Source organism: Ranitomeya variabilis, chromosome 2 (genome assembly GCF_051348905.1).
Source record: "Ranitomeya variabilis isolate aRanVar5 chromosome 2, aRanVar5.hap1, whole genome shotgun sequence".
NCBI lineage: Eukaryota > Metazoa > Chordata > Amphibia > Anura > Dendrobatidae > Ranitomeya > Ranitomeya variabilis.
Genome location: NC_135233.1, coordinates 838,987,870 through 839,015,697, shown reverse-complemented (window position 1 = coordinate 839,015,697; position 27,828 = coordinate 838,987,870). Strand labels below are relative to the sequence as shown.

The 27,828-nt window shown below is 44.8% G+C and overlaps 1 protein-coding gene across 2 annotated transcripts in view; it reads right to left on the bottom strand.

Annotated features, from left to right (window-relative positions):
* Positions 1-451: 451 nt before the first annotated feature.
* The window catches only part of CLCN2 (chloride voltage-gated channel 2), a 197,229-nt gene continuing 169,852 nt past the window's right edge, over positions 452-27,828 (bottom strand). Inside the window, exons 17-24 of one of the 2 annotated variants that reach the window (XM_077290099.1) lie at positions 24,876-25,021; positions 23,262-23,370; positions 23,096-23,166; positions 22,845-22,907; positions 22,557-22,598; positions 9,441-9,545; positions 5,495-5,581; positions 452-1,028 (exon numbers count right to left, since the gene is read on the bottom strand). In XM_077290099.1, the coding sequence (XP_077146214.1) occupies positions 840-1,028; positions 5,495-5,581; positions 9,441-9,545; positions 22,557-22,598; positions 22,845-22,907; positions 23,096-23,166; positions 23,262-23,370; positions 24,876-25,021 (812 nt within the window). In that variant the 3' untranslated portion in view covers positions 452-839. The remainder of the gene's footprint in view (positions 1,029-5,494; positions 5,582-9,440; positions 9,546-22,556; positions 22,599-22,844; positions 22,908-23,095; positions 23,167-23,261; positions 23,371-24,875; positions 25,022-27,828) is intronic. The other variant, XM_077290100.1, reaches the window with a different exon arrangement.

Sequence of the window (27,828 nt, the reverse complement as noted above, 5' to 3'; positions counted from 1 at the left end):
TTGTAGTTTGTCATTTGCAGCAGTTAAACATTTGCTTTATTCACATCTACCACAATGACAACTGCTATGACATCAGTTGCTAGGGCACCATAATACTCACACTTTGCCTTAATTCTGAGCCATAGTCATTTGTCAACCTACAAACCCTCCTTCCATCTCTAGGCTATGTGAGAACACAGCTATAACTGAGGTAGAATCACATGCTGCTAGTGCAGGGAGCTTAATGCCTCATTCATACACTGCAGTTTTGGAATGCGTTTTCTGTAGCCAAACTCAGGATTGGATCCAACAAGGAAAAATGTATTATTCTTTTCAATTGTAGATCCAGAAATAGTTTTAGCTAAAGAAAACTCTTATAAAACTTTACCATGTGAAAAAGGCATAAGGAGGTTGCCTCAGCAGAGACAACCGGTGATGTCCTCGATATCTTGTAGCTAGAAAATTGTACAAACAACATTAATATGTTTTAATGGCACATAAAATTAGTGGCAACCTTATGTCCAGCATGTCACAACTGGAAATTAAAAAGTATGACTACTGATTTATGGCAGTCCAGTCTGTCAAGTCAGTACATTATTACGCTGTTCCAGATTGAGCCCAGGTCAGTGATCCTCACAAGCACAGCGTTCACATTATTGAGAGGATGCACTTCTGGAAAGAAGGCCAAAAAAGGCCACTTTAACTCCTGCTTCCTCCTCAGGAGCTGGAATGGAAGACTTGCGATTCGAATGTTCAGCTTGTGCATTTAAGGTTTTCTGTAGGATACAGATGGCAGTGCTGATATGAAACCCCAGAATCTTCCAGGTGGATGTTGGCTGAAGAATGACTTATAATTAAGGTCACTTGTCATCACTGTCAGAGGGACTGGATTCACGAGGTAATAAGTGCCGACGACTTCTTTCCCACAATTTACTGACATTGGCAGTCTCTGTCTCACTACTACTTGTGAAACTGTCTCTGAAGCTGGCTAAGGGAGGGCGCACCTTAGCACCTTTCGCGTTCACTGAGCCTTCAATAGCCTTGCGAAGCTGGAAAAACAAGCAAATTTATCATTAGAGATCACGGACAATTACAAAATGCCTTTTTTCTTTGTTAAAGAGCCGAACCGTGCTGTATACCAGAGTGTGTTAAAAAAATTGAAAGATGCTACAAAAAAGTGTACTAAGATGCGATCAATTGTAACCATCTCCAACAGGAGAGAGGCCACCAATAACCAATTCCTTTCTCTCCAAGCCAAAAGGCCGCAGTGAGGATCAGGGACTAGTAACAACCCCTAGCTGAAGCCATGGGAGAGCCCATCTTGCTCCCAGCATTTGCCTGGGCTCTCACCCAAGCAAAAGTAGAAGCTATCCAGGTCAGCTATTTCCCAAGAGAGGGGAACAATAGTGTCACGATCCAATTTTGGATTTGTGGCAGATCTGGCTTACCTCAGTTTAAGATCTTTTTTTCCTTTCTGGTCATCGGGGGTTAATGCAGTCTCCCCCCCCCCCCCCCCCCCCCCCCCCCCGGTGGCCGCTGGTGTTATTGCATTGCTGCTGGGTCAGCTGATGTTTGTGGTGACCACTCCCTCCATCCTTTAAGAGGTCACCTGGTTCATCAGCTGACTGTCGGTGTTAGTTCATTCTTCAGCGACTAAGCTGGGAGTAGGAGCTTGCTGGGAACTGTTGTTCTATTGCTGAGTCCAGTGAATCTGGTGTTTCTTCCTGCTGTGCTGTGCCTTGCAGCATTAAGCTACCGTATATACTCGAGTATAAGCCGAGATTTTCAGCCCAAATTTTTGGGCTGAAAGTGCCCCTCTCGGTTTATACTCGAGTCACGGTCGGCGGCAGGGTTGGCGGGTGAGGGCGCTGAGGCATACTCACCTGCTTCCGGGGCTCCTGGCGCTGTCCCTGCAGTCCCACGGTCTCCGGGTGCCGCAGCTCTTCCCCTGTTCAGCGGTCACGTGGGACCGCTCATTAGAGAAATGAATATGGACTCCACTCCCATAGGGGTGGAGCCGCATATTCATTCCTCTAATGACGGTAACGGTGACCGCTGATAGAGGAAGAGGCTGCGGCACCGAAGACCAGCTGTCCGGGGGAAGGAGCGGGACGCCGGGAGCAGCTAAGTATTACATATTCACCTGTCCGCGTTCCACACGCTGGGCGCCGCTCCATCTTCCCGGCGTCTCTCCGCACTGACTGTGCAGGTCAGAGGGCGCGATGACGCATATAGTGTGCGCGCCGCCCTCTGCCTGATCAGTCAGTGCAGAGAGACGCCGGGACGGGACGCTGAGGAGCTGCAAGCAAGAGAGGTGAGTATGTCGTTTTTTTTTTTTATTGCAGCAGCAGCAGCAGCAGCAATGGCACAGCTTTCTATGGTACATCTATGGGGCAATAATGAACGGTGCAGAGCACTATATGGCACAGCTATGGGGCAATAATGAACGGTGCAGAGCACTATATGGCACAGCTATGGGGCAATAATGAACGGTGCAGAGCACTATATGGCACAGCTATGGGGCAATAATGAACGGTGCAGAGCACTATATGGCACAGCTTTCTATGGTACAGCTATGGGGCAATAATGAACGGTGCAGAGCACTATATGGCACAGCTTTCTATGGCACAGCTATGGGGCAATAATGAACGGCGCAGAGCACTATATGGCACAGCTTTCTATGGTACAGCTATGGGGCAATAATGAACGGTGCAGAGCACTATATGGCACAGCTATGGGGCAATAATGAACGGAGCAGAGCACTATATGGCACAGCTTTCTATGGTACAGCTATGGGGCCATAATGAACGGTATGGAGCATCTATTTTTATTTTTCAAATTCACCGGTAGCTGCTGCATTTTCCACCCTAGGCTTATACTCGAGTCAATAAGTTTTCCCAGTTTTTTGTGGCAAAATTAGGGGGGTCGGCTTATACTCAGGTCGGCTTATACTCGAGTATATACGGTAAGTGTTGTTTTCCTTTACCTTGTCTGTATTTCCTTACCCCGTGTTGTATTAATGCAGCGGTGGGACCAGTGCTCTCACCTGCCAGTTCCCTACTTAGGGATAGGTGCAGGGCAAGTGAGGGACTAGGTATCCTGGTCGGCGACGGGTTGAAAGAACCCATATAGGGACGGTAGCAAGATCAGGGCACATCTGCAGGCCAGTGCAGGAGGTGCCCATTTCCCCAGTCCCTACCGACAGGGCCCACCGTTGTAATTGTGTCCCGGGTGTTCCCTTGTGTGTTGTGCTGTTCGTGACAGACCTACGGTTGGGTTGTTTTATACCGGGTCAGTCACTCCGTGACAAATAGGTTTTTCAGAGGGGTGCGGTGGGGGGGTATCAGGTTCCCCCTCCCCAAACCGATCAGGAGAGAACCCATAAGGGAGCCGCACCCTGAGGAGCCCTAGTGACAGGCACACAGTGAGAGGGTGACAAAAAAGTTAGAAGACTCAAATACATAGTGAAGGTTATCTAGTATAATAGTAGCTGAACCTTCGACAGGGATTTTCCAAATTCCCCATCTGAGCCAAATGGCCCAGAAAGGGGTATGCGATCAAGAAGAATGAAAATGTGATGTGCAGTGGAAATGTGCTCAAAACTCAAGAGAGTAAGGACACCCCATGGTCACCACTCCAAGCACTTTCTCAATCTTTCCCGACTTAAAGGGAACCTGTCACCCTGTTCTTTCAGTATGAGATAAAAATACCGTTAAACAGGGCCTGAGCTGTGCTTTACAATAGTGTATTTTTTGTCCCGATTCCCCACCTATGCTGCCGAAATACCTTACCAAAGTCGCCGTTTTCGCCTGTCAATCACGCTGGTCTGGTCAAAAGGGCGTGGTGAAATGGCTGTTTCTCCCCCACCTCTTGCTTATCTTCCCGGCGTTGGCGTAGTGTTTTGCGCATGCGCAACTGCCGAATGCACTGCGCAGCGGCAGACAAAGAGCAAGATCTGCGCTATTCACTGGCTTTTCCAGGGTACAAAAAATACACTATTGTAAAGCACAGCTCAGGCCCTATTTAACAGTATTTTTATCTCATACTGAAATAACGGGGTGACAGGTTCCCTTTAATGACTTTGATCTTGGTGGGCCAGGGTCTCCATCGCATGACTATGGATCGCCCCCAGGCGCAGGGCAGTGGGGTACCCGGTACCGGGTCCCTCTGTCTCGGTTCTGGGGATGTCACGGTGGCCCGACCCGGTCCGTGGCCCTGCTAAGGGGCGCCCAATTAAAGGTGTAGTTTGTCGTTTGTACGGTGTTCGTGACGCCACCTGTGGTATTCGGTCAGGATGACCGACGCTGCTTAGGGGTCCGCTGGGGTGATGTTATGGCAGCTAGATGGTATACCTTCCCACAGGTGAAGTATGTCCCCTGGGCTTCCCAGTAAGGTAGATGATAATGGTGTAAGTCACAGTAAATAATGAGGACACAAGGTTGCAGTCTCTTTACCTTTTACTGTAGACTTCAGCATCCACAATCCAGAGCACTGCCGGTCGGTCCGAAGGCACATCCAGAGTTCCCTTTGCAGGTGGAAATCAGTAGCCTTCCTACTAGCGCCTGTGTGTTGTAGTACTTCCCTGCTGAGCACCACGGGATAGTCCTCACAACTGTCGTGTATGTTTCTGATATTCTCTGTCCGTCCCCCAGATGATATGGATAGGATGACCCGTATGACGGGGTAGGCCTCGAGCTATTTTATAGGGACCCTAGAGACGCCCCTCTCCCACAATTTGCCTCCGTTGTCTTCATTAGGTATTAAGGTTGGGCAGCCAACTTGGAATTAACTGTCCTGCCGTAGGTCAAAGTAATGCATAGAGCCAATTACTCCCTCGGTGTTCCGGCTACGCGCCTCAGAAGGAGGCCGCCGATCTCGGGGCAGACCCTCCTCCCGGTGTTATCTCCTTGTGCTGTGATCTCGTTTCTCACTTCTCCACAATATACTTCGCTTCGTGTCCTTTCTTAGGATGCTGCCGCAATGTAGTGCAGGCGCAGCTCCGTAACGTTCTATCTCTCGTTCTGTCTCTATCAGGATCCCACCCCTGACAGGGACCTCTGTCTGCAGCTCAGATGTTCCTCCTTCTCCTCCTGTCTGCCTGACAGGTCTTTCCTGGGTCAAGCCCAGTAGCGTTCTGCCTAACTTCCCTTCCAACCCACCAGTTTTACCCGAGTGTGAGGAGTGGCCTAATAGATAGAACCTTTTGCTCCCCCTGGTGGCCGGAGTGTGAAGTGTAGTGTGTGACTGTGATACCTGGTCAGGTGAACTCCTTTAGTGCCATCAGACGTAACATCACTCCCTCTGGTGGGAGAGCGACATTACTGCAACGACCAGGACTCTGGGGCGCTGCAACTATATAAGCCACCTGCTGTACAGCCCAGCGCACCGTACCTAGTGTGATGCATCGGTCTACTAGGGCGGCCCAGGCCGTAGTAGCCTTTTCCAATGACAATACACTTGATCTTAGCCAAAAGGCCGAAATATACCTCTGCCATATTTATTGTGTAACAGTTACCTCTCTCAATGTCACCATCCCAATGAGTCTTCCGATGGAAGTGACATAAGCATGGTCCATCCCAAGCAAGGAGAACACTGTATGTGCCTGAAATGAGAATGAACAGTAGAAAAACTTAAATAATATTTGTAAATAGCAGCAATAGCATTCATCAGTTTGACAAAAAATGTAGTATTATAATATTTAAAGGGCATTGTCATTTCTATTAATACAGATTTCTTGTTTGTGTAAAAAACACTATTAATATTTCTCTTTATTTTTTAAAGCATTCTTATGTTGCAGATTTTTTTCTACACCTGGCTAAAAGTATTGCACAGTACTGTATATATGTTATTCAATAAGTTGGATGTTTAACCCCTTCACGACATATGATGTATATTTATGTCATATGTCGTGTCCCTGACTTGGATGCGAGCTCTGACAATGAGCCCGCATTTTTTTCCCCGATACGTTTCAGCTGATTCAATCAGCCGCGGATGAAGTGGTGCGCCGCCTGCAGCCCTTAACCTTTTAAATGCTGCTGTCAGTCTCTGATAGTGGGATTTAACACGTTGCGGCAGGGCGCGTGTCATTCCACTCTCCTCATGACGTGATCCCGGGGCGCCGATGAGTTGTCATGACAGCTGAGGGTCTGCTGAAGACCCTTGTGCCTGTCATTACGATACTTCTCGTGGCCGGCGTTCATAGGAGATTGTCAATTCTGCTACACATAGCAGGGTTGAAGCACTACTTTGTATAGCATAAGCGACCGTACGATTGCAGCTTCAAGTCTCAAAAATGGACTATTAAACAAAGTTCTTAAAATATGAAAAAAAACAAACAAAAAAAACAAAGTTGACATCACCACACTTCTGCCCCATTGAAAAAAACTATTAAAAAATCACACATATTTGGTATCATTGTGTTCAGAAATGTGTAAAAATCTGTAAAAATATAAAATACCGTATTTTCCGGCGTATAAGACGACTTTTTAACCCGAAAATCTTCTCAAAAGTCGGAGGTCGTCTTATACGATGGGTACGGCATGTGCGGAGCTCTGAGGTCGCCGCATATGGTGCAGAGAGAGATCCCGGATGGTTCCCAGGATCTGGAGGAGAGGAGACTCTCCTTCAGGCCCTGGGATCCATATTAGTGTAAAAAAAAAAGAATAAAAATAAAAAATATGGATATACTTACCTTCCGACGGCGACGTCACAAAGGTCCTTTGCGGCGCGCAATGCATCCCTGGGAACGGAAGCCGCAGCATGCATCGCGGAGAGTCGGGAGAACTCCGGGGGCTGTCGGAAGGTAAGTATATCCATATTTTTTATTTTTATTCTTTTTTTTACATGAATATGGATCCCAGGGCCTGAAGGAGAATCTCCTCTCCTCCAGGCCCTGGGAACCATCTGGGACCGCTCCCTGCACATGCCGTATAAGATGACCCCCGGTGTATAAGATGACCCCCGAAAAGTTGGGGGTCGTCTTATACGACCAGTCGTCTTATACGCTGAAAAATACAGTAAATTTATCTGATCAGTAAATGATGTAATATAAAAAAAATTAAAACGCCAGAATTCAGTGTTTCTGGTTGCCGCAATGAAATGAGACAATCAAAACATCGTATCAATAAAAACATCAGGTCAGGGTGCAAATAATAAGCCATCACTCAGCCCCTGCTACTAAAAAATGAAATCATTACTGATATCGAAAAATGGCGACAAAAGAATAACATTTTGGAATTGTTTTCATTACCACTTAAATTTAAAAATATACTATACATGTTTGCTATCTGCGTACTCGTATTGACCTGGAGAATCATATTGCACTTTGCAATTGCTCATTTTTCACATGGAATTATTTTCCAGTTTTCCAGTAAACTATATGGTAAAATCAATACAGTAGTGCCTTTCAAAAGTTGCTCAACTTGTCCCACAAAATAAATCCCTTATATGGCTATATATATAAAAAAAAAAGTTATGGCTCTTTGAAGAAGGGGAGGAAAAAACGAAAATGGGCCGGAGGTGAAGGTTTTAAATATATGACAGCTAATTACATAGGAGGTATTCAGAATACATAGTGATGATATATCTTCTTAAAAGGGATCTGTCACCAGGTTTTTTCTACCCCATGTAAGAGCAGCATGATGTAGTGAAGAGCGATATATCACTCAATAGACTATTTTCTGAAATTTTGATAAAATCACAGTGTAATGACACACAGTGTGTTGTGACGGACACACAGATCGTGTCCAGGGAATGAACGCTAGGGGGAGTGAATGGGGAGACAGCAGTGACTAATAGAAGTGTATAGCTGCTGCAGAGAGTGAGCTGCACTAACAGGACCTGAGACACGTGATCACAGGGGGACTGGCTGGAGAAGGAGCTAAGCTTCGTGCAAGGGAGAGAGAGAGTGGTCAGACAAGCAGGGCAACGCAGTATCCAAGGGCACAGACTAAAGAATGGTCAAATACAAGCCGAAGTCAGAAAAGCCAGACAGGAACGCAGTAACCAAGGGCACAGACAAGGAGGGCAGTCAGAGAGCAAGCCAGAGATCAGAACCAGAGAATAGCAGAGGTACAGAATCAGAGCGCAGACACAAAACGAGGGACACGCCGGGTCATACACTAGACAAGCACACCGGAACAAACGGTATACACAGGTATAGCAAGGTCAGCTGCTCAGCCGAGGACAGAACTATCACTGTCATGGTTCCCAATGGCAAGGGAACGTAAGAAACATATAAATAACGAACGAGCTCTCGGGTGATGGAAACTCGAGTTGACCGTGAGCTAAATCTACCACACAACTAATAGTAGCCAGGGAGCATACCTACGGCTTCCTAAATGCCACGCGCCAGCCGGAGGACTAACTAAGCCTGGTAGAGGAAGAAACAGACCTGGCTTACCTCTAGGGAAATACCCCAAAAGATGATAGCAGCCCCCCACATGTAATAACGGTGAAATAAGAGGAAAAGACATACACAGTATGAAAGTAGATTTAGCAAAGAGAGGTCCACTTACTAGATAGCAGAAGGATACAAAAGAGGACTTCACGGTCAACTGAAAACCCCTTCAAAAAACCATCCTGAAATTACTTTAAGACTCCTGTGTCAACTCATGACACAGGAGTGGCAATTTCAGCCCGCAAGAGCTTCCAGCTACAGAGAAATACAAAAACTGCAAACTGGACTAAAGATACAAAACAAAGGACAAAGTCCACTTAGCTGATCAGCAGACTAGTAGCAGGAACATGCAACCGAAGGCTCTGGTTACAATGATGACCGGCAAGGAAATGACTGGAGAGCAAGGCTAAATAGGAAACTCCCAAACGCTGATGGAAGCAGGTGAACAGAAGCAGCAAAGTGCAAACAAGTCACCAGTACCACCAGCAACCACCAGGGGAGCCCAAAAAACGGATACACAACATATCACTGTCACACCCCCCACAGGAGAGCGGGTTAATATAGTCCTCCTCAAACTAAAAGAAGGCCAGCAAAGTTAACTCCGTACAGCCCAGGATGGGGAAAGGAATTCCCGTCCAGAGCCATGACACAGTGTTCTCTACTGCAGATCTACCAGTTCTCTGAATGCTGAGCGCATCTAACCCCGCCCGCACCACTGATTGGCAGCTTTCTGTGTACACTGTGGATAGTCAGAAAGCTGCCAATCCGTGGTAGGGGTGGGGTTATGTTGAGGTCATTAATATGGAGGACTAAATGTCAGCAAGCTTATAAGTCCTCTAGTGATATTCTGCTGCTGGTTAATCAGTGAAATATCAAAACAGCAAGCAGCTCCATAAGTGACACATAGCTAGTATCAGGGGCTCTGCCCCTACATCATGCTGCTGTCGGATTAGGTGGAAAATATCTGGCTACAGATTCCATTTAAATTAAGCATTTGTGATAGATAGATAGATAGATAGATAGATAGATAGATAGATAGATAGATAGATAGATGGCACTGTACTTTATGTAGTGATGTTCTTTCCACCAACTGGAATGGTGCTGGGTCAATTTTGCAGTTGTTGAAATTGATTGTTTCATCCAGTTGAAGCTCTTCCCATTCTAGAATCTAGTGGAAACGATTTCATAATTATACAATCTCAGCCTTACAACGTGGAGGCATAGTAAAGAAAAAAAATACTATTGCTTTTTTGATCCTTTTTCCAGAAAAAAAGAAATGTGCATATCAAAATGGAATGAATGTCTATAAAACTGCATAATAACTCTTCTACTATAATAACACATTTGACAGCAGTATACATCTTTATCTGAGATTTATGCAATTCCCTAAAAGGCGCTACGTTATGTGGCTCTGGGTTATAAAAAGGAGGCTTGTTGCTTCTAGACTGCATAGAAATGTAATAATACAAAAGTAATAAAAAAGTAATAAAAAAAGTAATACAGAATATGTTCCATTATTTATACATTATTAGGGAGTAGAAAGTGAGAACCAATACATCTGCTCAGAATATCAGGTAAGGGTAACGGTATCAGTCCCGCTTTGTACAGCACTGGGCAACATTCAGGGAATTTGCATTAGCCACAATAAACCTAACACCACCTCCATATAGAACTACTCCAAGCAGCTTGTGCCAGACAGAATTATTAAAGAATGTGACAATAATCCTTTTTTCATTTACAAGGAGACACAAGTAGGCAGTTAATCCAAAACACAATGTATTAAAGTGTGTGTGAGAAGAAAGCAAGCAAGTCTTGTGTGAGTGCAATGATCTAGCAGTGTTCGTGACGGTCCCGGTCCTGCTTGTGTCCTCTTTCACATGCCACTGATCAAATAGCATAATAAGCATACTGGATGGATAGCCAAATGTCACCAACGGTTCCCATTAATGTGCACCTATAGATTGGCATGCAGACCCCCCCCCCCCCCTCACCTCCCCCCAAAAATGAATTACATATACAGGTAAGCTGTTAACTCCTTTCTACCCATCATTCCTACTGCTCTGCATCCAAGTCAGTTTTTACCTAATTTTGTAATTTATATTTGTGAACCACATAAAACTATGCAGTGGGAAGACGCCATCGGAGGCCAGTTGCACTTGTGTCATGTACCCCTGATGACACTGTGATTGAGGCAAAACATTTGAGGAGGCTTCAGAGGTGGTATGAATGTGTTTTAATTCAGGTTTGCACTGATGCATGGAAAGAGACAGAACAGGGGTTTTGGCTAACTCTCTGTATACTTATTAATGGGATTTACAGTAAATGTTTTATTTTTTTCCTATAGTGCTAAGAACTTGTAGTTGATAACTGCCTGGCTGTTCTTTCTTGGTTATAGCGGTCATGGACCACTCCTGCTGGCGATTCTTCTGCTGCCTTTGACCTCACATGAACAGACCAGCTCCTTTTCTTCTGTTCTGCTGACGCGGCATCACTGTGGACATCATGCTACAACCCCTGGCAAAAATTATGGAATCATCGGCCTTGGAGGATGTTCATTCAGTTGTTTAATTTTGTAGAAAAAAAGCAGATCACAGACATGGCACAAAACTAAAGTCATTTCAATTAGCAACTTTCTGGCTTTAAGAAACACTAAAAGACATCAAGAACAAAAAATGTGGTAGTCAGTAATGTTTACTTTTTTTAGCCAAGTATGGGGCAAAAATTATGGAATCACTCAATTCTGAGGAAAAAATTATGGAATCACCCTGTAAATTTTCAAACCAAAAATAACACATGCATCAAAAAGGAAATGTTTGTGTACTCACCGTAAAATCGTTTTCTCTTAGCCTCTAATTGGGGGACACAGGACCATGGGTGTTATGCTGCTGTCCACTAGGAGGCGACACTATGCATAATCTGAAAAATATTAACCGTGGCTCCTCCTCTGCAGTATACACCCCTGGACGGTGTCAGCCTTCTCCAGTTTTGTGCAAAAGCATTAGGAGGAACGTAACATGAATAACATAACCATGCCTATAAGAAGGCCACTATGTACGAGCTCAAAGAGCAATATGAGAACTCAACAGTAACAACGGCCCGTAAAGAGCAACAGGGTGGGAGCTGTGTCCCCCAATTAGAGGCTAAGAGAAAGAGATTTTACGGTGAGTACACAAAAATCTCCTTTACTCTGTCGCCTCACTGGGGGACACAGGACCATGGGACGTCCCAAAGCAGTCCCTGGGTGGGAAGCAATGGACGAATATTGTGCAGACTGGCCCTTAAACTTGGGGCATCGCCGCCTGCAGAACCCGTCTACCCAGGCTCGCGTCCACTGAGGACTGGGTATGAACTCTGTAGTGTTGGCATGTGTAGGCTAGTCCAAGTCGCCGCCTTACACACTTGTTATGCCGAAGCCTGATGCCGAATGGCCCAGGAGGCCCCTACCGCCCGTGTAGAGTGTGCCGTAATACCGGCTGGAAGAGGAGAATTCTTAAAGCGGTAGGCCTCTTGTATGGTGGATTTGATCCACCTGGCAAGGGTAGCTTTGGAAGCTGGCAGACCCTTGCGGTCGCCTACTGAAGAAGGAAAAGAGAATCAAGACTTCCGGAAGGGCGCAGTCCTAGACACATATATACGCAATGCCCTGACAAGGTCAAGTCTATGCAGAGCCTTCTCCACTCTATGAACCGGGAGTGGACAAAGGGAAGGCAGAGAAATTTCCTCATTGAGATGGAAGTTGGACACAACCTTTGGAAGGAAGGATGGGACTGTACGGAGGACTACCTTGTCCTGGTGAAAAGCCAGAAAAGGCCGTCTGCAGGAGAGTGCTGTCAGTTCAGACACCCTGCATAGCGAGGTGATTGCCACCAGGAAAACCACCTTCTGGGATAGAAGACGGAGCGGGACCTCCTTAAGGGGTTCGAAGGGTGGTTCCTACAATGCTGTCAGGACCAGGTTGAGGTCCCACGTTTCTAGTGGTCGTCTGTAGGGGGGAACCAATCGAGAAACTCCCTGAAGAAATGTCCTTACTTGCGGCTTGGTAGCAATGCGCCTTTGAAAAAGCACTGAGAGGGCTGACACCTGGCTCTTAAGTGAGCCCAGGGACAGCCTGGCCTCCAGACCCGATTGGAGAAAACCAAGTAGTTTGGGGAGGGAATAAGGGAATGGGGTCTGGCCACGAGATTCGCACCAGGTAAAGAAAGCGTTCCAGGTACAGTAATAAATCTTGGCAGCGGCTGGCTTCCGTGCCCTGATCATGGTCCTAATGACGTCCGGCGAGAGCCCTGCCTGGGTTAGAACCCAGGTTTCAAGGACCACGCCGTCAAATTGAGGGCCCCTGAGTTCTGGTGGTAGAATGGGCCTTGTGATAGAAGATCCCGGCGGTCGGGGAGGCGCCAGGGAGCGTCTGCTGTAAGTTGTATGATGTCGGCGTACCATGTACGTCTGGGCCAGTCCGGTGCAATTAGGATGGTTGGAACTCCCTCTTGCTTGATCTTCCTCACCACTCTGGATATCAGGGGGAGAGGTGGAAAAATGTACAGAAGCTGGAACTGGGTCCTGTCCTGAACCAGAGCGTCTGCTCCGAGCGACCGCGGATCGTGTGATCTGGCCATGAAGTTGGAGACCTTGGCATTGAAGTGGGATGCCATTAGGTCCACGTCCGGGGTCCCCAGCGATGGCAGATCTGGCGAAAAATTTCGGGATGGAGAGAGCACTCTCCCGAGTCTATTCCTTGTCAGCTGAGGAAGTCTGCTTCCCAGTTGTCCACACCCGGAATATGGACCGCCGAGAGAACCGACCCTGTGTCCTCCGCCCAGTGGAGGATGTGTGACACTTCTCGCATCGCCTGGGTACTGCGGGTCCCCCCTTGGTGATTCACATATGCCACAGCCGTGGCATTGCCCGACTGTATTCTGATGTGAGAGGCTGCCAGTAAGTGATGGAAGGCCCTCAATGCCAGGAGGATGGCACGAATTTCCAGGATGTTGATGGGCATGGTCGCTTCCACTGGGGACCACTTGCCCTGTGCCCTGTGGTGTAGGTGCACCGCACCCCAACCCGTCAGGCTCGCATCGGTGGTCAGAACCTTCCATTGACCTGTGAGAAAGGATTTCCCCTTTGCTAGCAAGGTTGGCTTGAGCCATCAGTGAAGGGACCTCCTGGTTGACGATGTTAGCCGGAACTCCCTGTCGAGAGAGAAAGGGTTCTTGTCCCAGGACTTGAGGATGGCTACTTGGAGAGGCCTGAGGTGAAACTGGGCAAAAGGGACCGCTTCTATTGCTGCCCCCATCCTGCCGAGGACTCTCATGGCAAAGCGGAGAGATTGAGGGAGTTTGCGGAGGAGGATGCGAACTCCTAGGCGGAGAGCAGTGCCTTGTCCTTGGGAAGGAGCATTAGACCCCTGGAGGTGTTGAATAGCATTCCCAGGAAGGTCAGAGACTGACTCGGGGTTGGTGATGGACTGGGGGGTCCACTTCGGGTGGATCTGTCCATTCCTTGGTGTCCTTCTATGGAAAGGGGTACCTTGCCTCCAGATATTTGCGATTAGCGAATTTTTTCTCAGGCTGTGAGAGCTGCTTCTTAAGGATCGCCTTAAACTCTGGGTGGTTAGAGAAAACCTTAGGGGCTTCAGAGCTCTTTCAAAGGAAATCTTGTGTTCTGGGGCCTCTGGTGGCGGATCAGAAATGTCCAGCACCCGATGGATGGAAGAGATTATGTCCTCAACTAGCGCTATATTGCTAGAGGGGATTGGGATCAGGGACCCCTCCATTTCCTTGTCTGAGTCGGAGTCACAGATGCCTTCCAAATCCTGTGTATCACTGAGGCGTTCCCTGCTGGGTGAGCTGGGGCGGAGGCCTTCTCTGGTCGGGGACTGCAGAGATCTGCATTGTCTGCCCCTGGAAGGGGACGGTCTGGATGACCTGGAACTATGGTGTCTCTCCCTAGAAGGGGATGACCGTGTGCTAAGGGATGATGCAGATGGACTTGACCTATGGGTCCGCTTGCGTCCTGACCTGGACGTGGATGTGCTAGGGTCGTCCTTTCCCTGAGTCAAGCTCTCCCTTTGCTGGGTAGCGGTCATAGCTGAGGCATGACTCTGCATAGCCTGAAGCAATGTGGACGTTAGGTTATCTATAGACGGCGTCATAGATTGCGGTATCTGAGTGACCCTTTCCAGCGTGGCATTAGGCACCGAAGCATTGGCAGGGGCTTCTTGGGGCTCTGACACAGTAGTCTGGATGCAGTCTTGGCAGTGCGGGTACGTGCTGCCACTGGGGAGAGCGGTCCTGCAGAATGCATAATAGCAGTCCTGCCTGGTTCTCTTGGACCTTGAGCCCGGCATAGTGCACAGAGTGCAGAAGGGCTGGCTATGCAGAGGACTCTACAGGGGTGGCTATGCAGAGGAACCTATAGGGGAGCCTTATAGGAATATGGATTCACAGCCGAGTAAAAAACCCAGTTGTGATCTTACCCCAACCAGTTTTGCCCCTAGGTCCGGCACCGAAGATCCACAGTCCTGTGCCCACCGGAGACTGGCTGGCCTGGTCCTGCTGACTGGGAGATGCAGGGTTAATCCTTGTCCTGCAGCAGAAATGGCCGCCGAGAAGAAGAGGAAGGGGGAGAAGGGGGTGGAGAGCTGAAAAAGGGCGGCAGAGCTGTGAAAAAACACGCCCTTTCTGTCTCGATCCGCCCCCTCTGACACTGTAGAGTGTCAGATTTGTCATCCAGGGGACGGGCCGGGGGACGGAGAGGAGGCGGCGGCTTCAGCTAGGCCGAAGCCACGGCCTAAATTAGATGCCTGATGCCCAGAAAGGCTCCAGGCTGGCTAGCGGTGGAGGGCTATAAGCGGAAGGGGGGCCCTGTGAGGGGTCCCCCTGAGGCAGTATAGAGCTGGTGCTGCGGCAGACAGGGGCGCAGGGAGCCCCGTGTCTCTATTGTGCCATTCCTGCCTGCACTCCCCCCTGGCCCCGACAGGAGCCCGCAGCTGGGCTGGGGTCCCTGGATGCAGGCGCAGTGTGCTGGCCCATGCTGGGAACTGCAGAGTGCTGCCTGTACTGGCCCTACCTGAGGCATCTCAACCTAATGCCCCCAGATGGGGGATTAGGGAGGGTGCTGCTGTCACCATCAGGGGGCTTTATCCTCGCCTCAACCTCAACACAGAAACAACATGGAAATGGGGAAGGAGTGGGGGTCTCGACTTCGAACCAGCACCCGAGGGACTGGGGAAGGAGCGACATGGGGAATAGCCATCTCGACTTCAACCGGGCACCCCGTAATAGGGGGCCAAGGAAGGAGCCATGCCGGGAGTCTCGCAGGAGACCCACTTTTCTTCATTTGTAATCCCATCGGAAGAAACGGAGTTAAAAAAAAAGTTTTAGGTGTGCCTCCTATGCGACATTAAGCAAAAACTGGAGAAGGCTGACGCCGTCCTGGGGTGTATACTGCAGAGGAGGTTAATCTCCTCTCCACGGTTAATCTTTTCCGGATTATGCATAGTGTTGCCTCCTAGTGGACAGCAGCATAACACCCATGGTCCTGTGTCCCCCAATGAGGCGACAGAGTAATAGATCTGCTCGTTAGTCTGCATCTAAAAAGGAGAGATCACACCTCGGAGAACTGTTGCACCAAGTGGACTGACATGAATCATGGATCCAACATGAGAGATGTCAATTGAAACAAAGGAGAGGATTATCAAACTCTTAAAAGAGGTTAAATCATCACACAATGTTGCAAAAAATGTTGGTTGTTCACAGTCAGCTGTGTCTAAAATCCGGACCAAATACAAACAACATGGGAAGGTTGTTAAAGGCAAACATACTGGAAGACATCAAAGCGTCAAGACCGGAATCTTAAAGCAATATGTCTCCAAAACAGGAAATGCACAACAAAAAAAATGAGGAACGAATGGGTGGAAACTGGAGTCAATGTCTGTGACCGAACTGTAAGAAACTGTCTAAAGGAAATGGGATTTGCATACAGAAAAGCTAAACAAAAGCCATCATTAACACCTAAACAGAAAAAAACAAGGTTACAATGGGCTAAGGAAAAGCAATCGTGGACTGTGGATGACTGGATGAAAGTCATATTCAGTGATGAATCGCGAATCTGCATTGGGCAAGGTGATGATGCTGGACCTTTTGTTTGGTGCCATTCCAATGATATTTATAAAGATGACTGCCTGAAGAGAACATGCAAATTTCCACAGTCATTGATGATATGGGGCTGCATGTCAGGTAAAGGCACTGGGGAGATGGCTGTCATTACATCTTCTATAAATGCACAAGTTTATGTTGATATTTTGGACACTTTTCTTATCCCATCAATTGAAAGGATGTTTTGGGATGATGAAATCATTTTTCAAGAAGATAATGCATCCTCCCATAGAGCAAAAATTGTGAAAACATTCCTTGAAAAAAGACACATAAGGTCAATGTCATGGCCTGCAAATAGTCTGGATCTCAAACCAATTGAAAATCTTTGGTGGAAGTTGAAGAAAATGGTCCATGACAAAGCTCCAGCCTGCAAAGCTGATCTGGCAACAGCAATCAGAGAAAGTTGGACCAGATTGATGAAGAGTACTGTTTGACACTCATCAAGTCCATTCCTCAGAGACTGCAAGCTGTTAGGAAAGCCAGCGGTGGCGCAACAAAATACTTATGATGTGTTGGAGTGTTTTTTGTTTGTTTTTCATGATTCCATAATTTTTTCCTCAGAATTGAGTGATTCCATAATTTTTTCCCTATGCTTGGTTAAAAAAAGTAGCCATTACTGACTACCACATTTTTTGTTCTTGATTTCGTTTAGTGTTTCTTAAAGCCAGAAAGTTGCCATTTGAAATTACTTTAGTTTTGTGCCATGTCTGTGACCTGCTTTTTTTTCTACATAATTAAACAACTGAATGAACATCCTCCAAGGAAGGTGATTCCATAATTTGTGCCAGGGGTTGTAATTGACAGCGAGCTCCCTGCTTCCTAACTGTGGGGAGTCGGCTGTAAAGCAGCATGATGTCGGCAGTCGCGCTCCCTCGACACATCAGACTGGAAGAGAAAAAATTGCTCAGTTAACGTGGGGTGAAATGAAGTAGCAGAATTGTCACCTAAGCCGGGAGAGATCATCACTACCTGCTGGTACGTTCCAAGCCCCATTGGAAAACAAAACAGAAGTCCTGAATAACCCCTTAAATCACAGCAACATATGAACATACAGTGCTCAGCATAAATGAGTACATAAAAAACAGATTTGTCAAAAAACCTTTAGCTTCTTTTTGGAATCAACATTTTTATGGGGTACCATAATGGAAAATACTAGACTAAGTGTTGCCCATTGATAGCAAACGAGATTTGTTATTTTGCACACCCAAAAAATATGGTATTTCCCACAAATTTATTCAAGAACAAGTTACAAAAATGAGTACACCCCCAATGACAATCTTAGGAGCAAAGCTAAAGTTTTGACGCAAAATTCTACTTAAGTGGAATCTTTAAATGCTATTAACCTGCTAGTGAGGATAACAAAGAAAAATGCATGCTGCCTACAGTGAGACATGGTGGTGGGAGTGAACTTATGCGGGACTGCGTGCGTACTGCTGGTATTAGGGAGCGAACCACCCAGCCACCACAGAATAGGAAATCGCTAGGAAGTATCACACCATTAGGATCAATAGTAAGCCTTTATTAAATCTATTGGCAATTCATACATAAAAAGTTTTATAAAAATTATACATGTGAATAAAATATAACTGATATAATAACAAAAATGCACCCCCTGACGAAGAAACATATTCGAAACGCGCGTCGGGCGCACTCAGGTTCTGGACTCGGCCCCCCTGAAGGTAGATCATCTGCGGTAATGATTTGTCCATTTAATTACTAGCCTACATATATACGGAAAGCTTGCATGCGGCAATATCATGACCGCCGAATTACCCACTAGCTACTAACCACTACATGTGGGTATCTACTTATATAGTGAGTCGATAGATTGTAGGGGTATTAACCCACGGATTTCCAGTGTACTTGGACACATATGTATGCGGTGAAACTAACATCATTCCCATCCACCTCGCTGTGCTATAATCACTTTCCTGCACCTAGTCACTTTATATATAACAAGTGAATATAACCTTTAGTTATACCACTGCAACATTCCCATTTTATTTTGTTGCACTCAAATCATTTTATGCACTTTAGTTGTTGGCTTGAAATATGCTGATATAAGTTTTTTACACTTGGTCATTATATGGATTTTTTTATACAATTTTTGTGTATTTTTATTTTTTAGCACTTTTTGCTGTTCATGGACAATAATACATGTAAATTTTTATGAGGTTTTGCACTGATTTTCATAAATTAATTTTAATATTTTAGTGGATATTTAGCCTCACTTTGTCTGGTTTGACCAGCTTATTTCACTGTTATACTAATTTTAGTTAGTTCATTTATTTTTTTATATACACAGCGAGTAAAGATAATTTTATCCTTGGTGGGCTGCTACCTTCATTATTTAGGGGTTCTGGGGTACCAGATAAAATCTCCTGCATTTTTGTTATTATATCAGTTATATTTTATTCACATGTATAATTTTTATAAAACTTTTTATGTATGAATTGCCAATAGATTTAATAAAGGCTTACTATTGATCCTAATGGTGTGATACTTCCTAGCGATTTCCTATTCTGTGGTGGCTGGGTGGTTCGGTCCTTTCTCTCAGTCTCTTCACTGAAGTTTTTCACAGTGCACCCTAACCCCTTGGGATATATTACGATTTTTGGTCTGAATTGTGGTTTTTAGAGGTGCTCGCTGTGTTTCTTAATGGTATTAGGGAGGTACATTTCATTAATGGTATCATGAATTCACAGATGTACTGCTCTATATTAAAAGTGAAAATGCTACCATCACTAGAAATAGGAGGAAACCAATATGGCTAAATAGAGCTGTAAGGGGCACAATAAGTGACAAAAAGAAAGCATTTAGAGAATTAAAGGAAGTAGGTAGTGATGAGGCATTAAATAAATACAGAAAATTAAATAAATTCTGTAAAAAGCAAATCAAGGCAGCAAAGATTGAGACAGAGAGACTCATTGCCAGACAGAGTAAAAATAATCCCAAAATATAACTTTAACTACGTAAATAATAGGAAACTAAAAAAAGATAGTGTTGGCCCCCTTAAAAATAGTCTGGGTGAAATGGTAGATGAGGATGAGGAAAATCCAATATGCTAAATGACTTTTTTCATCAGTATTTACACAAGAAAATTCCATGGTAGACAAAATGATCAGTGATAACAAAAATTCCCCATTAAATGTCACCTGCTTAACCAAGCATGAAGTACGTCGGCGTCTAAAAATCACTAAAATTGACAAATCTCCGGGCCCGGATGGGATACACCCCCCGAGTACTGCAGGAATTAAGTACAGACCATTATTTTTAATCTTTAAAGAGTCCATAATAACAGGGTCTGTACCACAGGACTGGCGTATAGCAAATGTGGTGCCAATATTCAAAAAAGGGGCAAAAACTGAACTCGGTAATTATAGGCCAGTAAGCTTAACCTCTACTGTGGGTAAAATCCTGGAGGGCATTCTAAGGGATGCTATGCTGGAGTATCTGAAGAGGAATAACCTCATGACCCAATACCAACATGGGTTTACTAGCGACCGTTCCTGTCAGACTAATCTGATCAATTTCTATGAAGAGGTAAGTTCCAGTGGACGTAGTGTATATGGACTTTTCAAAAGCTTTTGATATGGTGCCACACAAAAGGCTGATACATAAAATGAGAATAATGGGGATAGGGGAAAAAAAGTTTAAGTGGGTTAAGAGCTGGCTCAGGGATAGGAAACAAAGGGTGGTTATTAATGGAGCACACTCGGACTGGGTCGCAGTTAGCAGTGGGGTACCACAGGGGTCAGTATTGGGCCCTCTTCTTTTTAACATATTTATTAATGATCTTGTAGGGGGCATACAGAGTGGAATTTCAATATTTGCAGATGACACTAAACTCTGCAGGGTAATCAATAGAGAAGGAGGACAATTTTATATTACAGGATGATTTATGTACACTAGAAGCTTGGGCTGATAAATGGCAAATGAGCTTTAATGGGGATAAATGTAAGGTCATGCACTTGGGTAAAACTAATAAGATGTATAACTATGTGCTCAATTCTAAAACTCTGGGCAAAACAGTCAATGAAAAAGACCTGGGAGTATACCCATACTGATGACAAACTCACATTTAGTGGCCAGTGTCAGGCAGCTGCTACAAAGGCAAATAAAATAATGGGATGCATTAAAAGAGGCATAGATGCTCATGAGGAGAACATAATTTTACCTCTATACAAGTCACTAGTGCGACCACACTTAGAATACTGTGCACAGTTCTGGTCTCCGGTGTATAAGAAAAACATAGCTGAACTGGAGCGGGTGCAAAGAAGAGCGACCAAGGTTATTAGAAGACTGGGGGGTCTGCAATACTAAGATAAGTTATTACACTTGGGGCTATTTAGTTTGGAAAAACGAAGGCTAAGGGTACCGTCTCACAGTGGCACTTTGGTCGCTACAACGGCACGATCCGTGACGTTCCAGCGATATACTTACGATCTCGCTGTGTCTGACACGCTACTGCGATCAGGGACCCCGCTGAGAATCGTACGTCATAGCAGATCGTTTGAAACTTTCTTTCGTTGTCATGTGTCCCGCTGTGGCGGCATGATCGCATCGTGTAACAAAGGTGTGCACGATATTGTATACGATGTGCGCACAGTAACCAACGGCTTCTACATCGCAAATACGTCATGAAATTATCGCTCCAGCGCCGTGCATTGTGAAGTGTGACCGCAGTCTACGACGCTGGAGCGATAATGGAGCGACGCTGGAGCGTCACGGATCGTGCCATCGTAGCGACCAAAGTGTCTTATGTCAATGTATAAATATATGAGGGGACAGTACAAAGACCTTTCTGATGATCTTTTTAATCATAGACCTGAGACAGGGACAAGGGGGCATCCTCTACGTCTGGAGGAAAGAAGGTTTAAGCATAATAACAGACGCGGATTCTTTACTGTAAGAGCAGTGAGACTATGGAACTCTCTGCCGTATGATGTTGTAATGAGTGATTCATTAATTAAATTTAAGAGGGGACTGGATACCTTTCTGGAAAAGTATAATGTTACAGGGTATATACACTAGATTCCTTGATAGGGCGTTGATCCAGGGAACTAGTCTGATTGCCGTATGTGGAGTCGGGAAGGAATTTTTTTCCCCAAGGTGGAGCTTACTCTTTGCCACATGTTTTTTTTTTTGCCTTCCTCTGGATCAACATGTTAGGGCATGTTAGGTTAGGCTACGGGTTGAACTAGATGGACTTAAAGTCTTCCTTCAACCTTAATAACTATGTTACTATGCTGCTATGTTACTCTGTGCGGTAGACTTGCACTTTTCCAACATGACAATGATTTGTTGCACATTTGTTGTATTTCTGAAAAACAGGGTGAGAGTGATTCAGCGGCCACGTTTGTCTCCTGAGCTTAATGCAATCAAACACCTATGGGGAATTCTGAAGAGACAAGAAGAGCTTCACTCTCCATCCCTCATTCAGCCTCTAAAAGGATAATGAAAATAGAAGTTGCAATATGTCACCAACTTCTTCATTCCATGCCCAGAAGACTTGGTGCTCTCCTTAAAAATCATAGAGGTCATACAAAATACTAGATTTAATCGTTTTTGATGTGAGTGTATTCATTTTTGCATCCACTAATTTGCATATAACTGAAGACTTTGCAATGAAAGTTATAGTACTAATCTTACTTACATGTTATGGGTTAAAAATGTTCTATAAAATTCAGTCTTGTCAAAATTTGGGAAATTTTTCTTGTATTCAGTGAGATATTGATTACAGTTTTACTTTTCAAATGGGGTGTACTCATTTATGTTGAGCATTCTTCGATGTACAAACACAGTGTACTGAAACACTTGCAGGTTTTGATAAGTAGTATAATGTTAACTCATTCATTACTTTGGACTCCTTTAACTATACAATGACATTTTAGATATGTAAACCAAGTTTGTGTTTTAAAGGCCTGAGCTAATGCTAGGCTGTGTGCCATTTTCTGAATGTAATGAAGTAATAAAGGAGCAGAAGCAAAGCTCTCAATGTAATACCCATTCTGGTGCAGACTCACCTGTGATTGTGTCATTGTATCGATCTCATCCATGTCTTCTCCCTGAAACACAAGAGCTGTTTTATTTTAAGTCATATGGGGCTGCACATAGATAATAGCAGGGAATTGACTGAGCATTACTCATCCGTAGAGGATTTCATTAGAATTTTAATAGCAATGTCTTGATCGGTCGCATTTGTGGTATAGACAACGCATGCACGGACTCAACAAGCACAATACCATACATAGCAGAACATGCAGTAGATTAGTGGCGGTGTGATGTGGAAGCGCAACTAATTGTGGACCTACCTTAATACATAGCCGTATTCGTTTGCCCTTAACCTTTGAGGCAGATGCAGGATTCTTGGGGGACTTATGTTACAACATAGAAAACAAATTTGAGCACTACATGGTGACTAACAATAGAGAGAAAGGGCAAAGCAGAGGGATGGTTAGTGGGTGAGTGATATCCGAGACAGAAGCAGGTCTGAATGGAATACATAGATATGAGAATGCATAAAGCATTATGCACAGGCAAGGCAATATGGCTGCCTCCTTACCTCCATATTCTCAGTTAAGTCTTTGGCACAGAATATATTTTTCAAGGCAGCTACAGAAGGATCAGAATCATCTGTAAGTAAAAGAGAACACAATTTTGTTTCCATTCCCTTTTCCTCTGCTCTTCTCTTGCTGGACATCAGATACTAACTGCAGAATTTGAGGTACCTTGGGAATTTTCCATCAGACTACTCTGGTTGCGTTTCAGAGCAGGTTTAAGGGGTTTTCGATTTTCCCCGACTTTAGGTGAAGAAAATGTGGACTCCTCAGTTTCTATCTAAAAAAAATACCAGCATGTGAACATAAAACTCTACTACCACACAAAGGAAAATGACTTGTACAGTATAGCCCCAAATGATCAAGAGTAGAGTTTGCTTAATAAATTGAGTTAAACAAAGAAACATATATTATAATATATACGTTTCTTTGCTTAACTCAAGAGAGAGCTTCCGTTGTATGCTCCTAACCAGTGATCTGTATGTAGGGGGCTGGCTGACAGGCACATTGCAATAGCTAGGCCAGCCCCCTTCACAGTCATGGCTGACTGTCAGGACTCTGAACATTTTTTACCTTTTGTGCATTACTGCCCTCTTCCAAGATGGCGTCTTTGGTCTCATGTGCACTGTGTCTTCCTGCTATAAAACTCCACCCCAGCCTTCAGTCTGTGCTAGAGTAATCTGCCTTGCATCCAGCTCCTGACCTCTGATTACTCCCTGGCTATACACCTGCTCCTGTGAACCTGTGTGGTGATCCAGCTACTCTGCTCTGAGTTCCTGCCGCATACACAAGTTTCCAGTAATCCTCCTTCATCTGCTGCTCGTGTTTACTTCATCTGCATTTGCTGGACATGTAAGCTGCTGCTGCTTTGCAATAACCTGAGACTATTAACCAGGCCTCCCTGGTTGAGCTAAGATATGATTTGAACTGCCTATAAGCATATCTGTCTGTGTCTGGACTAAGACAAGGATTTATTCGTGTCAAGTATCCTCAAGAATAACTGAGCTTCATAGACTTTCTGCTTGATTGCATTTTTCTCTGAAGATTGCTAAGCTTCGTTTATTATTTGCACCAAGTGTTGTGGACTTGAGTTTCTCTCTGCACCTGTTTGAATCACCGTGTGATAATATAGACTTTACCACTTATAAAACTGTGTCCTGTAGTTGTCTTGTTCCACGCAAAGAGTCTCCTGAGTTATCCCCTATAATTATTACACTGACACACAGACAGGAGAGGGGACCTGCCTAGCTATTAAAATGAGCCAGTCAGATAGCCTCTATTGTACATATTACTAGGCACATGTCGGCACAAGAAGTTCTCTCTCCTGTGTAAATGGAGATGCCAGAACACTGAAAAAGGAATATCACACATTTAAAAAATAAAGTGCGTTAATATGTGTTGTGATGTAACATTTCAAACACAATGGAATATATTTTTGTTCTGATGAACAACCTCTTTAAAAAGTGTGCATTTCTTATTAGAAGATGGGGGGAACAGAATAGTTGAATGAGTGAACAGAGAGTGAGGGGTTGACTCCTGGCAAAATTGGGTAAGTTGAAATGCCCAATTTATTATAATGGCAGAGTGTTCATTCACCCAATGGCACGGTATGTAGCATTTACAACCATAGGCAGGGGCTGCAGCTTTTTGTATCAAAAAAGGTAGATAGAAGCTGAGACCTAATATTCATCTAGAAATGCAGCAGTCCATTCAGCAAGGCATAGACTATTGTAACTACTCCTACCTGAAACTGTATTACTCTTACTATGAAATGCATCTTTTCACCTGGAATCGCACGCTGTTCTCTACTTCTTTCCTTCCCCCATTCTCTTTCTCTCTCAGCTGCTGTAGGCGACGTTTTCTGCTGAGATGAAACCGCAGCAAAGACACCAGCTGGGCGCAGTCAATGGAGCCCAGCAACACCATGGACTCTAGAGAAAGAGACAATCACTGCATCAATATTTCATTACTCCTTCTTTCACTGCACACACTTTCACATCCTTAATATTAATGATGTAGAATAAAAAACATAAACGGGCTGGGGGAAGGCAATGATTTGGGTACACGGGATGGAGAACTGTAGGTAATAGCTGGAACATAAAGACATGAAAACAGACTTAAAACTGTAAAATCATTAGGAGGTGCAAAATAAAACCTCTATTAGACTACAATACGACAATCAAGCTACTGTGGATCGCTCATTATGAAGATATGTACACACATATTATGTAGTCATATGCAAATAGATACGGTAAATGGGAACTGTACTTTCAACAAACTTTGTATAAATCATTAGTTTAGGCAAATCTAAGAAAGTTTGTAATATATTCTATAAGATAAATCTGCTTCTTTCTCCACTTATGAGCCACTTTCATCCCTTAGCTTGAACTATATACAAACATTACGTATACAAAAACTATTATTAATAAATTATTTCCTCTATTGTGCTTCTCTGCGGTTATCCTTGGTTCACCTGAACAGCGATTTTACATTTTCAGTGTGGAGTTTTACCATGAAGATGAATGTGAGGTTATCACAGCCTCTCCCTGTTACTTAGCCTTACAGAGGAGTAATAGGAGCCAACCTGTAAGGCCGGCCTCACACTTGGCGTAAGACAATACGCCACGTATTATATGTCCGTACTACGGCCGTAATACAGAGAAATGTTCCCAAAATATTGATCCGTAGTCAGGGTGTTTCAGCGTATTTTGCGCATGGCATCCTCCGTATGTAATCCGTATGGCATCCGTACTGCGAGATTTTCGGGCAGGCTTGCAAAACCGACATCTAATGGACTTATGTGCTCAAATGTTAGGGAAAACATATATACAGTATATATATATATATATATATATATATATATATATATATATATATATATATATCATTGAGACACATATATATATATTCTGTATTTAGATTTCATTCAGCGCGATATCTGTGAACAGCCGGTAATTCAATTGCCGGCTTTTCATTTCTCCTGCACAAACCCGACAGGATATGAGACATGGTTTACATACAGTAAACCATCTCATATCCCCCTTTTTTTTGCATATTCCACACTACTAATGTTAGTAGTGTGTATGTGCAAAATTTCAGCGCTGTAGCTGCTGAAATAAAGGGTTAAATGGCGGAAAAAATTGGCGTGGGCTCCCGCGCAATTTTCTCCGCCAGAATGGTAAAGCCAGTGACTGAGGACAGATATTAATAGCCAGGAGAGGGTCCATGGTTATTGGCCCCCCCGTGGCTAAAAACATCTGCCCCCAGCCACCCCAGAAAAGGCACATCTGGAAGATGCGCCTATTCTGGCACTTGGCCACTCTCTTCCCACTCCCTGTAGCGGTGGGATATGGGGTAATGAAGGGTTAATGCCACCTTGCTATTGGAAGGTGACATTAAGCCAGATTAATAATGGAGAGGCGTCAATTATGACACCTATCCATTATTAATCCAATTGTTGGAAAGGGTTAAAAACACACACACACATGATTTAAAAGTATTTTAATGAAATAAACACAGCGGTTGTTGTAATAATTTATTGCTCTCTCATTCCATTTTCAGACCCTCGCTTGGCAAAACAATAAACACACAAGATACATACCCTCTCTGATGAACTGTCACGTCCCACGAAGTAATCCATCTGAAGGGGTTAACTAATATTACAGGCAGAGCTGCGATAAACCACTCGCTCGTGCCTGTAATCCCCGGGTGCTGAAAGGAAAGCAGTGATCTATACTTACATTCAGTCGCGGTGATGCGCCCCTGCTGGATGTTCTCATGAACTGCAGCCTGGGAACTTTTTCCCGCGCTCCAGGTCATATGAGGACATCCACCAGGGGGCGCATCACCGCGACTGAAGGAAATGTAGGTCAATGACCTATAGTTACCTTCAGTCGCGGTGATGCGCCCCCTGGTGGATGTCCTCATATGACCTGGAGCGTGGGAAAAAGTTCCCAGGCTGCAGTTCATGAGAACATCCAGCAGGGGCGCATCACCGCGACTGAATGTAAGTATAGATCACTGCTTTCCTTTCAGCACCCGGGGATTACAGGCACGAGCGAGTGGTTTATCGCAGCTCTGCCTGTAATATTAGTTAACCCCTTCAGATGGATTACTTCGTGGGACGTGACAGTTCATCAGAGAGGGTATGTATCTTGTGTGTTTATTGTTTTGCCAAGCGAGGGTCTGAAAATGGAATGAGAGAGCAATAAATTATTACAACAACCGCTGTGTTTATTTCATTAAACTACTTTTAAATCATGTGTGTGTGTGTTTTTAACCCTTTCCAACAATTGGATTAATAATGGATAGGTGTCATAATTGACGCCTCTCCATTATTAATCTGGCTTAATGTCACCTTCCAATAGCAAGGTGGCATTAACCCTTCATTACCCCATATCCCACCGCTACAGGGAGTGGGAAGAGAGTGGCCAAGTGCCAGAATAGGCGCATCTTCCAGATGTGCCTTTTCTGGGGTGGCTGGGGGCAGATGTTTTTAGCCACGGGGGGGCCAATAACCATGGACCCTCTCCTGGCTATTAATATCTGCCCTCAGTCACTGGCTTTACCACTCTGGCGGAGAAAATTGCGCGGGAGCCCACGCCAATTTTTTCCGCCATTTAACCCTTTATTTCAGCAGCTACAGCGCTGAAATTTTGCACATACACACTACTATCATTAGTAGTGTGGAATATGCAAAAAAAAGGGGATATGAGATGGTTTACTGTATGTAAACCAT